Source organism: Gymnoscopelus braueri, assembly GCF_963280865.1.
Source record: "Gymnoscopelus braueri genome assembly, chromosome: 3".
Classification (NCBI taxonomy): domain Eukaryota; kingdom Metazoa; phylum Chordata; class Actinopteri; order Myctophiformes; family Myctophidae; genus Gymnoscopelus; species Gymnoscopelus braueri.
Genome location: NC_137612.1, coordinates 10,480,713 through 10,494,225, shown reverse-complemented (window position 1 = coordinate 10,494,225; position 13,513 = coordinate 10,480,713). Strand labels below are relative to the sequence as shown.

Below are 13,513 nucleotides of genomic sequence, written 5' to 3'. Positions count from 1 at the left end.
TCAAACAGTCAAATCAAACCGTTTTATGGATGGTAAGTGATGCGCCGCTGATCTGCGTGTGTGTGTGTGTGTGTGTGTGTGTGTGTGTGTGTGTGTGTGTGTGTGTGTGTGCGTGTGTGTGTGTGTGTGTGTGTGTGTGTGTGTGTGTGTGTGTGTGTGTGTGTGTGTGTGTGTGTGTGTGTGTTAATGTGTAAAGGGATAATAAACAGCAGCCATTATTGAGAAAATAACCCCGGGACAGGGTGATGATACAGTTTCCCCCCCGATGCGAAGTGCATGGAAGGCTCTCGAATCGAGCGGTTTATTTCTCACCTCGCTGTTCATTATCCTTCTTATTATTACACGGCTACTTAATACATAAATTATTAAATTGACACAAAATATAACAACAACATGATTTTGTTGATTGTTAAGTCCTTTTGCGCACCTACTTCAATGGACAGGTGCGTCTGAGCCATAGGGCATAGCAGTGGGCGGCCATTTTCTGCTTCCACTCCAAAATAGTCAATGCATTTTTTCCCATTGACATTTCCAAAAATATTTATATCAATTCATTTAAGCCTAGAATCAAGCCATCCAGGGTCCTGGTGAATCATGACCATAAAACATTTTTTTTCTGTGATTTTTGTGTTTTTATTTTATATTTAATTATAATATAATTAAATATAAAATAAAAACAAATGAAACATATGATATACTATATTTAATAAATACCCTTTGTTTTGCCGTTTTCAATAAAAAGAAATTCACAGAATCAAACGTTTTATGGTCATGGTTCACCAGGACCCTGGATGGCTTGATTCTAGGCTTAAAATAATTTATTTAAATATTTTTGGAAATGTCAATGGGAAAAATGCATTGACTATTTTGGGGTGGAACCAGAAAATGGCCGCCACTGCTATGCCCTATAGACCGTAAAAATGAATGGACAAAGTGAAGCCACTGGTTTCTACAGCCTATTTTTCAGCGATTTCAAATCTTTCCATCTTTCTATATCCGGTCCGAAATGGAAATGAATGCTATTGGCTGCAACCGCAGCGAGGGCGGTAGAGTCTTCACTCGGTAGAGCCAGTAGAAACCCTAGAAATATACCCTACTTTATCATTAATTTTAAAGTAAAAAAATATAAAAAAAACAAGCACTACTGATTGATATGAAATCCAGGCGCTCATTCAACGGTCTGTTCTCCTTATAGCAACAGTCTGTTCTTCATAGCAACGGTCTGTTCTTCATAGCAACGGTCTGTTCTTCATAGCAACGGTCTGTCCTTCATAGCAACAGTCTGTCCTTAATGGCAACGGTCTGTTCTTCATAGCAACGGTCTGTTCTTCATAGCAACGGTCTGTTCTTCATAGCAACGGTCTGTCCTTCATAGCAACAGTCTGTCCTTAATGGCAACGGTCTGTTCTTCATAGCAACGGTCTGTTCTTCATAGCAACGGTCTGCTATCGAGAAATAACAGACTGCTGACTGCCGTGATTGACCAATCACAATCAATCACAATCACAGCCAAGCCGTGTAATAAAGCATGGTATACCGTACTGGTTCTCAACGTGGGGTTCGAGGCCCGCCGGGGGGGATGAGGGATAAAGGTTAATCCTTTATCCTTTAGTTAGGAACCAAATAGAATAGTTACGGGTCTAAATATATGCCTATAGTTCAAACTGGGGTAAGGTTGAGAATCACCGGTATATACCGTATTAATTCAACAGCACACGCTTGTAGATACTTATGGTAATTTTTTTTGCCTTGACTTGTTGTGTTGCCGTCTGCACATCTCACACCATCATCTCATGTCTATTTTGCATTTCACACACTGGCCCGTTGGCGTGATCTAGAGGTAGGTCTGTTCACCCTATCAGCTCATAACACCCCCCCCTCCAAACCCTCTGCTACCCCAGTCCCCTCAGTGTGCCTCCAGCTCCCCCCCCGACCCCCCCCCTGACCCTCTAGCTGCCCCCCCAAACTTCCCCAAATGTACTGTGTAAGTCCTCCTGTTTGGTCTTGTATTGCTGGATGATCGGACATCTCCACCTACCTAAAGGTTCATAGGTTCTGGATTTGTAGTGCGCCCCCCCATCCAGTTATTACCGGTGGTGTAAAGTAACTAAGTACATTTACTCAAGTACTGTAAACTTTTGAGGATTTTTGGGCGGTGAAACCGCCCCTATAAGTGAGGTTTGGAAATGTGTACAATTATCTTGGGCAGTGAAACCGCCCCTATAAGTGAGGTTTGGAAATTTGTACAATTATCCTGCGCTGTGATTGGCCAATCACAATCTATTCAGGACTGTGATTGGCCAGTGTCACATGACACATGTGCATAGCCCTATATAAGAAACCATAACTTTAAAAAAACAAATTTATGTTTTTTTTTCAACCCATCATAAAGAGTGTTTCAATAAATGTATTTATCTTTTGTACATGATTGGTTGACTCCATTCAGTATTGTGATTAGCTAGCAAGACACCGCCCACTTCACACAGGGTGTGATTATTTTATTTTACTGGAGTATTTCCCATTTTCTGTACTTTTACGTCTACTCCACTACATCTCAGAGGCAAATATTGTACTTTTACTCCACTACAATTATTTGAAAACTTTAGTTACTAGTTACTTTTCAGATATAAATGATGACATTATGAAACATGCATTAACCACTTCAGCCCTATTTTATACATAGGCTATTTTCAAATATTTAGTACTTTTACTTTTGGTACTTTAAGTAAATTTTGATGCCAATTATTTTGTACTTTTACTCAAGTAAATTTTGAATTATTTTACTTGTAACAGCGTATTTTTATATTGCAGTATTGGTACTTTTACTTAAGTAAAGAATTTGAGTACTTTTTCCACCACTGGTTATTACACTGGGCCGGGGGGTGCAGTCCGAAGAAAGAAGGATAAAAGAAAAAAACATACGACAAGACAAAGAAGACTAGAGTAGACAAGAACTCAGTCACGCTGTCTGTCAGACACAACACGAGGGAGTAAACACACACACACACACACACAAGTAAAGGCTGTTTCAGACAGGGAGCGAGTGACACGCCGTAGTAATTCCTTTTCAATGAGAGACGGGTGATTATTTGGGATGCGGAGAATGCTCGTTTTGTGCACACGCCCGCACGCCCGCACGCGGTAAGAGCTGGATTTGGTCAGCTCTTTTTTCCCCCACTACACGCAGGAGGACAAAACAACAATGACGATCCAGCTGATCCAAGCGAGAACGCTCCCCGTCGGAAACAACCTTAAAGGACAACTTAGTTTTTTTACAACCAAGGTTTATATTTTAGCTTGTAATTAAAGTAAATAAAAGATGAGTGTAAAAAAAAAAAATCATTTACTGCTTTCTATAGTTTTAGCAATTTTCACGATCTTTTTTACAGTGGGCAGGGGCATTCGAGCAGGTGGCTAAATATGTCTTTTTTTTTACACAATAACCCGTCGATTTCTTTATTATTATTTACAGTAGCTCCTCTAGCCCCCAATAACTCACATCTGGCCATCAAAGACCACAGGACCTTTTTTATTGTGTAAAAAAAGACACTTAGCCACCTGCCCGAATGCCCCCGCCCACTGTAAAAAAAAGATCGCAAAAATTGCTAAAACCATAGAAAGCAGTAAATGACACTCATCTTTTATTTACTTTAATTACAAGCTAAAATATAAACCTTGGTTGTAAAAAAAACAAAGTTGTCCTTTAAGCCTTGCCGAGCCCTGAGGCCGATAGGAGCTGAGGAGCCTATCTCCTGTTTCTGTAGTGTGAGGCAGCTTGATGTACAAGTACAGTACACCCCCTGTATGTCACAGAGACACACACACACACACACACACACACACACACACACACACACACACACACACACACACACACACACACACACACACACACACACACACACACACACACACACACACACACACACACACACACACACAAAAAAAAAAAAGTGAACCTAGGAGTCCTCTACAGTGAGAAGGTATAATGGTGTAAAGGTTTAATTCAACATAGTTGCTAGAACAGCAGATAGATGTCTCTCTAACAAACCTAGCCTATAGGCACACTGCATTGCAAACCAGTCCTGTGCTGGGCCCAATATAAAGGGGTCGCCCTGAAGACTTTGAATAGGTTCTGTATCATGAAGTTATGTTTTTTTTTTAAATCTCAGAGTTGTTTCCACCCATGGTTTTAGCTCTACTACACTGAATTTAGGGCATTTCAGTATAGATGGAGATGTCCGGATCGTGCGGCTACGCGAGACTATGCTACATGTACCGTACGTACTGTAATGTATGTTGGGCTGTTAACTAGCGCCTCCTCCCCCTCAGTCCCTCCTCTCTGAAGCCCCTCCCCCTCCTCTCCTCTCGGCTCAGTTCTTTCGTAAGCCTAGCCTCGGATCAAGACCATCATAGATGTATTTTATTAGAGTCTGACTTTTGCTTTCGTATCTATGGTAGTCTCGGTCTCTACCCCCCTATAAGTCACTGGACATCCGCGCGGAAAGCCTGTACTTCTCTGCACATGTACAAAAAAATTAATATAAAGTGCTGACCCTGTAGCCACGGACGTTAACGCGACATTTGGAACCTGTGGGCACTGTCTTAATCCATATTTTTCAATAGATATGTGTTTTAATCCCGTCTGTGTTGGATTCTGTAGGAAGTTCCCTGTATTCCTCAATGGGTGGTAGTGACGGGGGCGCATCAGGTGAAAGCCGGTATTACACTCGACGTAAACAGGATGTAAACGAGGACGGGATTAAAGGACAACTTAGTTTTTTTACAACCAAGGTTTATGTTTTAGCTTGTAATTAAAGGGGAAATCCACCCATTTTCAATATTTAACTATGTCATTAATATAGCATAAAGGAGTTGTGTGGAAATAAGAAAAATTTTTAAAAAGAATTAACATTGCAAAAAAATTTAACATTGCAAAAAAATTAACATTGCAAATTACACCATGATGAGTCATCACAGTGTAATTTGCAATGTTAATTTTTTTGCAATGTTAAATTTTTTTGCAATGTTAATTTTTTTTTTAATTTTTTCTTATTTCCACACAACTCCTTTATGCTATATTAATGACATAGTTAAATATTGAAAATGGGTGGATTTCCCCTTTAAAGTAAATAAAAGATGAGTGTTTAAAAAAAACAATTACTGCTTTCTATAGTTTTAGCAATTTTTGCGATTGTTTTTACAGTGGGCGGGGGCATTCGGGCAGGTGGCTAAATATGTATTTTTTACACAATAAAAATGGCTTTGATGGCTAGATGTGAGTTATTGGGGGCTAGAAGAGCTACTGTAAATAATAATAAAGAAATCGCCGGGTTAATGTGTAAAAAAAGACATATTTAGCCATCTGCCCGAATGCCCCCGCCCACTGTAAAAAAGATCGCGAAAATTGCTAAAACTATACAAAGCAGTAAATGAAAACATTTTAACACTCATCTTTTATTTACTTTAATTACAAGCTAAAACATAAACCTTGGTTGTAAAAAAACTAAGTTGTCCTTTAAAACACATATCTATTGAAAAGTACCGACTAATACAGTGCAAACAGGTTCCTAATGTCGAGTTAACATCCGTGGCTACAGGGTCAGCACTCTATGTTGTTGTTTTTTATGGAGAAGTACGGGCTTTCCGCGTGGATGTCCAGCGACTAGAGACCAAGACTGACATAGATACGAAAGTAAAAGTCAGACTCGATAAAGTACATCTATGATAGTCTTGATCCAGGCTAAAATCAGGCACTTGACTCCCCTCTCTGGCTCCCTGTCCTCCGTACCGTACGCCCTCTGACCTCTGACCCCTGACCTCTGTCCCGTCTCGTCCTCCTCAGTGCCCCGGCAGTGTTCAGAGAGCGAGTTCTCCTGCACCAACGGCCGGTGCATCGCCGGCCGCTGGAAGTGCGACGGAGACCACGACTGCGCCGACGGCTCGGATGAGGTAGGTGACCCCGACCCGAACCCCACGTCTGTTCGAGTAGCGGTTCAAAAGTGGTGTCGAAAAATAGATCTCAGGGTCTAATTACGGCCTGGCATCAGGGTTGCCAGATCTGCTTATTATAATTTCCCGCAAGATTTTTTTGAAAATAGCCGATCTACAAGCTCACAATGCGACGCGTTGTGAGCTTGTAGATCTGCTATTTTCAAATAGCTGATGTATATGTTAAAGTGCTCATGTGGCCCATAGTCGCTTCTTTTGGGCTGGTTTTCCTAGACCTGGTTGCTTGTTTCTCTCACAGAATCTGGCAACACTGCCTGGCATCTGAAGTCACGTTGATGACGTCATATTGACGCTGTGATGTCATATCGCTGTGATGTCATATTAACACAGTGACATAATATCACTGTGATGTCATATTGAGCTATTTGCCTCTCCATTGACTCCTGGTATATCATTGTTGTCGGGCAGAAACGTCTTATCTCCATTTAAACTTTTTGTGTTCTTTTTTTTTCTTTCGTAAATGAACTTCCTACTTGATCATACTACAGCGTCACCCAAAAGTATCAACAATAGCAGACCTACAAGCTCGAAGGCTTGTCGATCTACTACTTTTGCTATTTTTAAATTCGAGTCCTAAAAAGTAACACTTTTGGACGTATGAGGTTTCCATCCGACAGAGACCATATACTGTAATAACATTTTTTAAAACATATATATATTTTTTTAAAAGGTGACAAAATACTTGTTAACACAACTGGTGCCAGCGTTTTATTAAAACAGATTACTTTGAGTGCCAGAGATCTCACCGTTTGTAACGCTGTGCTGTTTATAGCTGTGGACTCCACAGCGAGCACCCACACGCACACAATGGATGCGTGTACGACGATCGAACGTCTCTCACGCGAGTCGCCATTACGGAGTAATTGCCCATCGAAAAGGACTCGTTTTCCCCACTATAAAAATTTAAGGAGATACGGAGGGTTTTATCAAGGAGATAGAACGGGAGCGGACGGGGAGCCATGTTTTTGGCACGGTGATCCATCTGTCCCTTCCTTCTCAGAGTCACCGTGGGTGATTCCAGAGCTGCGCTAGCCCCCCCCCCTTGTAAAAAAAAAAAAAAAGACAGATAACACGGTTTTTACCGTGTTCGGCACCTAATCGCTACTCTCTGAAAACACAGTTTTTACCGTGTTTGGCACCCGATGTGTTAATGGGAGTTAATTGTTGTTATTATTATTATTGTCCGTGCAGAACGGCTGTGATGTGAAGTGCGACAGCGACCAGTTCCAGTGTAAGAACGGCCACTGCATCCCCATAAGGTGGCGCTGTGACGCAGACGCCGACTGCATGGATGGCAGCGACGAGGAGAAATGCGACAGTGGTGGTAAGAAACACACACACGCGCACGCATGCACGCACGCACGCACACACACACACACACACACACACACACACACACACACACACACACACACACACACACACACACACACACACACACACACACACACACACACACACACACTCTGCAGCATAAATGCGAGCATTTAGAACATTGTGGAGAAAAATTGCAGCGGTCTGAAATTTCACCTCAGTGGAATCACTCAAAACAAACCCATAGAATTACAATAAACACAGCAGCAGCATAATTCTGTACAGCAATAATTCAACAGCAGGACAATCATAAATAATAAATAGGCCTATTACTCCTCCTATCTTCATAAGTGTTGTCTGGTAGAGAAGTCCTTAATGAGGCTGGTATAAAAAATCCAATTTGCGCAGAATGTCACTTTCAGTGGACATCAGAGACATTGTGGATCCCAGTCTATTTTTAGCTACAGTCACAGTTCTGTAAAAAAAGAACGCTCCCCGCTGACACAGAGAACGTGTGGTACTGAGAAGGTTCAAAGCTTTTGCAATTGAGGGATTTTCTGTAGTAGTGTTTTATATCGTTGCTGTCGGCCAGAAATCTCCATATTCTATTTATTTTTTTCGTGAAATTAATGCCCTCCTTCATCATAGTACAGCGTCACACAAAATTATCAAAAGTAGCAGATCCACAAGCTCGAAACGCTTGTAGATCTGCTACTTTTGATGCTTTTGAATTTGAATCCTGAAAAGTTTTTTGGACATACAGTATGAGGTTTCCACCCGACAGAGACGATATAATTGATGTACTTGTCATATTCTTTGTTGATATGTTTTGTTTTTTTTTGGTTTATCCAAGACCAAGGACCACCATGTAAATACGTCTCTGGCATTATTGTGTTTTTTGTTGTTGTATCGTTGACGTTTTGGCTTGTAGTACGAATCATGTATGCCATGTTTTTTTTTCTTCATAACGTCTAATAAATCAAATCAAATTAAGCGTCACAGTACAATACATGAAGTCTTTGATCCAGCGTGCTGATGATAAATCATTGTGTCGCCTCCAGTGGTGTAAAGTAACTAAGTACGTTTACTCAAGTACTGTACTTAAGTACAATTTATTTCCAATTTTCAGTACTTTTACATCTCAGAGGCAAATATCATACTTTTACTCCACTACAATTACTTGAAAACTTTAGTTACTAGTTACTTTGCAGATTTTCTTTATTATTCCAAAACATACATTAACCACTTCAGCCCTATATACATTTCGGCCATTTGAAAATAGCAGATCTATAAGCTCACAATGCGTCGTGAGCTTGTAGATATGCTATTTTCAAAAGATGTTTATACATTTGAAGACTTGTGAAATGGGACATTCTGCATAATGAGTACTACTCTAGGTACTTTAAATACATGTTGATATCAATACTGTTGTGCTTTTACTCAAGTAAGAGTATTTCTACATTGCAGTATTGATACTTTTACCTAAGTAAAAAATACTTTTTCCAAAACTGTTGATGATAAATCATTGTGTCGCCTCCTCCTCCTTCTATGTCCTCTCTACCTCTCTGTCTCTCCCCGTTCGTTCGTCCGTCAGTGGGTCGACACTGCCCCCTGGATGAGTTCCAGTGTAACAACACCCTGTGTAAGCCCCTGGGCTGGAAGTGCGACGGCGAGGACGACTGTGGCGACAACTCTGACGAGAACCCCGGGGAATGCGGTGAGTACAACGCCAGCAGTCCGTCATGCCGCATGGCAGCACTCTCTGGTGGCAGGGTTAAAGACAGGGTGCCGTGATTTTCAGTGATTCCCCCCCCCCCCCCCCCTAAAACATAATCATCAGGTATTATGGTTACACTAGGAGTAAGATTCTTTTCAAAAAAGTGTACAGAAAGTGTTAAAATAATGTTTTTATGTGGACACGCCTCCAGTTCATTAAGTATACCTGGGCTCTCACCTTAGCACCTCCTCCACCACCTTAGCACCACCCACCTGTCCTAGTCCCTCCTCCTCCTCATGCCCACACCTGTTGTGTTATGATAATGAGGGGGAGGGTATATTTTTTACGTATGTGTCATCAAAGCGCTGTTTTTCTATTGGCACGTTTGACCCTCAAGGTTTCAGCCTCCAGGAAGAAACTCAAAATAGTCAGAGAAGACATAAAACACCATAAAAACACCACCATGGGGCTTAATGAAGTTCTATCAACCTCACAGACACATGAAAAACAGAAAAAGTGCAAAACCATGGCACCACCTCTTTAAATTTCTTCGACTAAAACTATGACGTAAAATGTCTGTTGACTACCTTTTTTCACTGACGAAAACTAAATAAAAACTAAGCTATGATGACTAAAACTATGATGACTAAAACTATGATGACTAAAACTATGATGACTAAATATATTGACAATTTCGTCAACAACAAAAATCTCGACTAAAATGTTAGTGAGGGATCTAGTGGAGAAGAGATCCAGTAGAACTAAAAGACAAGTCATTATAATTATGCTTAGCCGAAAATAGCCGATCTACAAGCTCACAACGCGTCGCAGACGCGTTGTGAGCTTGACGCCATCAAGGCCCGCCAACATAAACATTAGTCGACTAAATCAACTGTAGATTTAGCCGACAAAAATCTTATGATATTTTAGTCTAAAACTAGACTAAAAGTAAAACATTTCAGATGACTGAAATATGACTACAACTAAATTGAGTTTTATTCAAAAGACTATTGCTAAAACTACATCGTAGTTTGCTGTCAAAATTACCACCCTCTGGTGGTGGACATCTGTCATCGTCAGTCCCTTCATCGCCCTCTCTCTCTCTCTCTAATGTTCCTATCCCCACAGCAATGTTCCAGTGCCCGCCCACGAGGACGTTCCGATGTCACAACGACCGTGTGTGCCTTCCCATGTCCAAGCGGTGTGACACCGTCAACAACTGTGGGGACAACAGTGATGAGCTCAATTGCCGTGAGTTTATTTATTCATTTTAACAGACTTTAAATAGTGTTTAAAGGTAGGGGTAAGTGATATTCTTTTGGTTAAAACAAAACGTAATTTTTTGTTACAAGGTTAAAGCACCATATTCTGATAGTACTCATTGCTATATAGTGTTTGCTCAGTAACAACTGTTCTCTCTCTCTCCAGCTCTTTATTAAACAGAAAATATGTTTTCAGTTAGGAGACAACATCTCAGCCAATCAGGAGAGATACCCATTTATCAGCTTCATTTGTTTTTATAGTGTTCCAGTTCCAATTTTGTCAGCTCATGTCTTTGTGTCATCACTGTTTATTCTGTATCCTGACATGAGTTCTCTATCCTGATTGGATAAAATTGGTATCCTGGCCTGAAAATGCATTTTCTGTTTAATAAAGAGCTGGAGAGACAGCTCTTCTCTCCTCTTACTGAACAAACACTCTACAGCAATGAGTACTATCAGAATATAGAGCTATTTGACACTTATTTTAACCAAAGAAAATCACTTCTACCCTACCTTTTAAGTACAGTACTTGAGTAAATATCTTTAGTTACTTTCCACCGCTGCATGGGGTGAATGTTAGACATGATGACATCATGAGTCTTCTCTTCCAGAGTCCATTCCATCCACATCGTTCTGTCAGAAGGATGAGTTCCAGTGCTCCAGCGGCGGCTGCGTCAGCGCCTCTCTGCGCTGCAACTACTTCAACGACTGTGAGGACTACGGCTCCGACGAGGTCAACTGCAGCAAGAAAGGTCTGTTTGGCTCATAGACTGTATAAAAGAGATGGACAAAGCCAGACCGCTGGTTTCTACAGACCGAAAATTAAGCCGATTGTTCAGGAATTTGAAATCCGCCATCTCTAATGTAAGCCAAAAAGCACGTCGGGAACAGGAACCGGAAAACAATCCCCAAAGAATGCTATTGGTTGGGTAGCTTGTCAATCAAGAGCGGGGGCGGGGAATGAATGCTATTGGCTGTGTAGCTTGTCAATCAAATCATCCCGCCCCTCCTAGAGAATAGCCTACTTTATCGTCAATTTTAGAATAAATGGGACCATAATTTAGCAAAACACATATCATGATGATTGAAAGGAGACTTTAAACTAGCGACTGGAAGCATATAGAATTTATGACCATTTTTATTAAGGTAAGAAAATCTAGTCTAAAGTTTGTCAAAAACCCATCCGCTTGCGTTAAAATAAATTCTTTCTGACACCAGCAGGGGTAAAACAGCAAAACTACAGGCCATTCATATGAACTGTCTCTTCCGTATTGGAGTCAATGTAAAAATCTCAAGCTGGCCCCTTGGTTTGGCTTTGACTCTGTGTTTGTCATTATAGTGCAGTAGTTCTCAAACTTTTTCATGTTCCATATGGTCGTTGTGCTCTCTCCTCTGGTCAGGCACGGTGCTGAACGACTGTCACAGCAACAGGACGGTGTGTGGGGACGGAGACGAAGGACACTGTGTGGTCAACGGCAGCGACTCCTTCTGCTCCTGTAAACCTGGCTTCCAGGCCAAAGGTCACAACAGATGTGAAGGTACTGTACACGTTTAACCACTTAAACCCCAGCATCCGTATTGTGGGGAAAGCTTTCGCAGAAAATAGCAGATCGACAAGCTCACAACAGAGCTTGTCAATCGGCTATTCTCAGCGAAAGCTTTCCCCACAATAACAGAAAACAGAAAATACACCCTGAGGGAGTAGCGCTTTTCTAAGTACTCAAAGTCACTTTACAAAAACAGAAACAAAATAAAAACAACTTTATTAGAAAAACTACTTAAAAGGTTAAAAACTCTACAAATAAAGGTAAATTAGGTAGGGAATGTGAGTCTGAAGAGGTGGGTTTTGAGTGTGGTGAGCTGGGAGTGAGTTCCATAGCGAGGGGGCAGCAACTGGGAAGTCCCTGTCACCCCAGGTTTGTTTCTTTGTCACTAGAAATGGCTGTGTAATGCTAACAGTATATAGGGCATAGCAGTGGCCATTTTCTGGTTCCACTTCAAAATAGTCAATGCATTTTTCCCATTGACATTTCCAAAAATATTTATATCAATTATTTTAAGCATATAATCAAGCCATCCAGGGTCCTGGTGAATCATGACCATAAAACGTTTGATACTGTGTTTTTATTTTATTTTATATTTAATTATATGATATACTATATTTAATAAATACCCTTTGTTTTGCCTTATGGTCATGATTCACCAGGACCCTGGATGGCTTAATTCTAGGTTTAAAATAATTGATATACATATTTTTGGAAATGTCAATGGGAATGGGAAAAATGCATTGACTATTTTGAAGTGGAACCAGAAAATGGCCACCACTGCTATGCCCTATTGTTGGGTGGAGGTGGGGTGGGGTGGATGGTTTGAAATATGCTAGTGGTCCAGAGCTCAAAGAAGGTTGAGAAACAGTGGCTCAGAGAATGTGACATGTGTGTAATTGTGTTATGGCTGCAGTCTGGTGGTGGGAGCCTGTGTGCTCAAACGTTCTCCTCTGGTCTTGTTGGTTTTGGTTGACAGATAAAGACGAGTGCAAGCAGTTCGGAGTGTGTTCCCACATCTGCAACAACACCAAGGGCTCGCACAAGTGCAGCTGCCACAAGTATTTCACCAGGATCAATGACACCTGCAAGGCTGACAGTGAGTACACTACACACTGCATCACTCATGATAATATCACATTCATCAGGAGATCCATAGTTAGCTTGTACAAATAGTGTGTGTGTGTGTAGTAGGGTTAGTCCAGGGCCTGAACTACCATATCATGGTATCATGGAGATATGAGGCTAAACACCCGATCTTGCCTTACCCCTTATGTCTAAACATGTTTGCTATTTTTTACAATTTTGAAAAACTTTTTTAAATCGTTCAAATAGACGATTTACAAGCTCACAACGTGTTGGTGTAGATCGGCTATTTTCACAATTTTAAAATGTTTTTCAAAATAGTAAAGAAAATGCCAAAAAATGTTTAGGCATAAGGGGTGAGGCGGCGTGCAAGATAGGGCCCTAAGTTCGCACAAATCTGTCTATAAGAAAAATTGGCCCTGGGCATTCTCTAATGATTTTGCGAGGGCGCCCAAGCCGGCGAGTGTCGGGGTCGCCATAGCAGCCAAATTCAATAAGGCCGCACACTTTAAAAAGGTTTTGCCTATAATCTTTTGAACCAGATGAGCTACAAATGCAAACTTGGTGTCTATTTCATG

The 13,513-nt window shown here is 41.0% G+C and overlaps 1 protein-coding gene across 1 annotated transcript in view; it reads left to right on the top strand.

The window, feature by feature from the left end:
• Positions 1-13,513, top strand: part of LOC308081788 (low-density lipoprotein receptor-related protein 1-like) — a 285,687-nt gene that overhangs the window by 253,351 nt on the left and 18,823 nt on the right. The window contains exons 69-75 of the mRNA XM_080423412.1: positions 5,846-5,952; positions 7,204-7,336; positions 8,921-9,043; positions 10,172-10,294; positions 10,917-11,057; positions 11,706-11,843; positions 12,829-12,948. Coding sequence (XP_080279538.1) covers positions 5,846-5,952; positions 7,204-7,336; positions 8,921-9,043; positions 10,172-10,294; positions 10,917-11,057; positions 11,706-11,843; positions 12,829-12,948 — 885 coding nt within the window. The remainder of the gene's footprint in view (positions 1-5,845; positions 5,953-7,203; positions 7,337-8,920; positions 9,044-10,171; positions 10,295-10,916; positions 11,058-11,705; positions 11,844-12,828; positions 12,949-13,513) is intronic.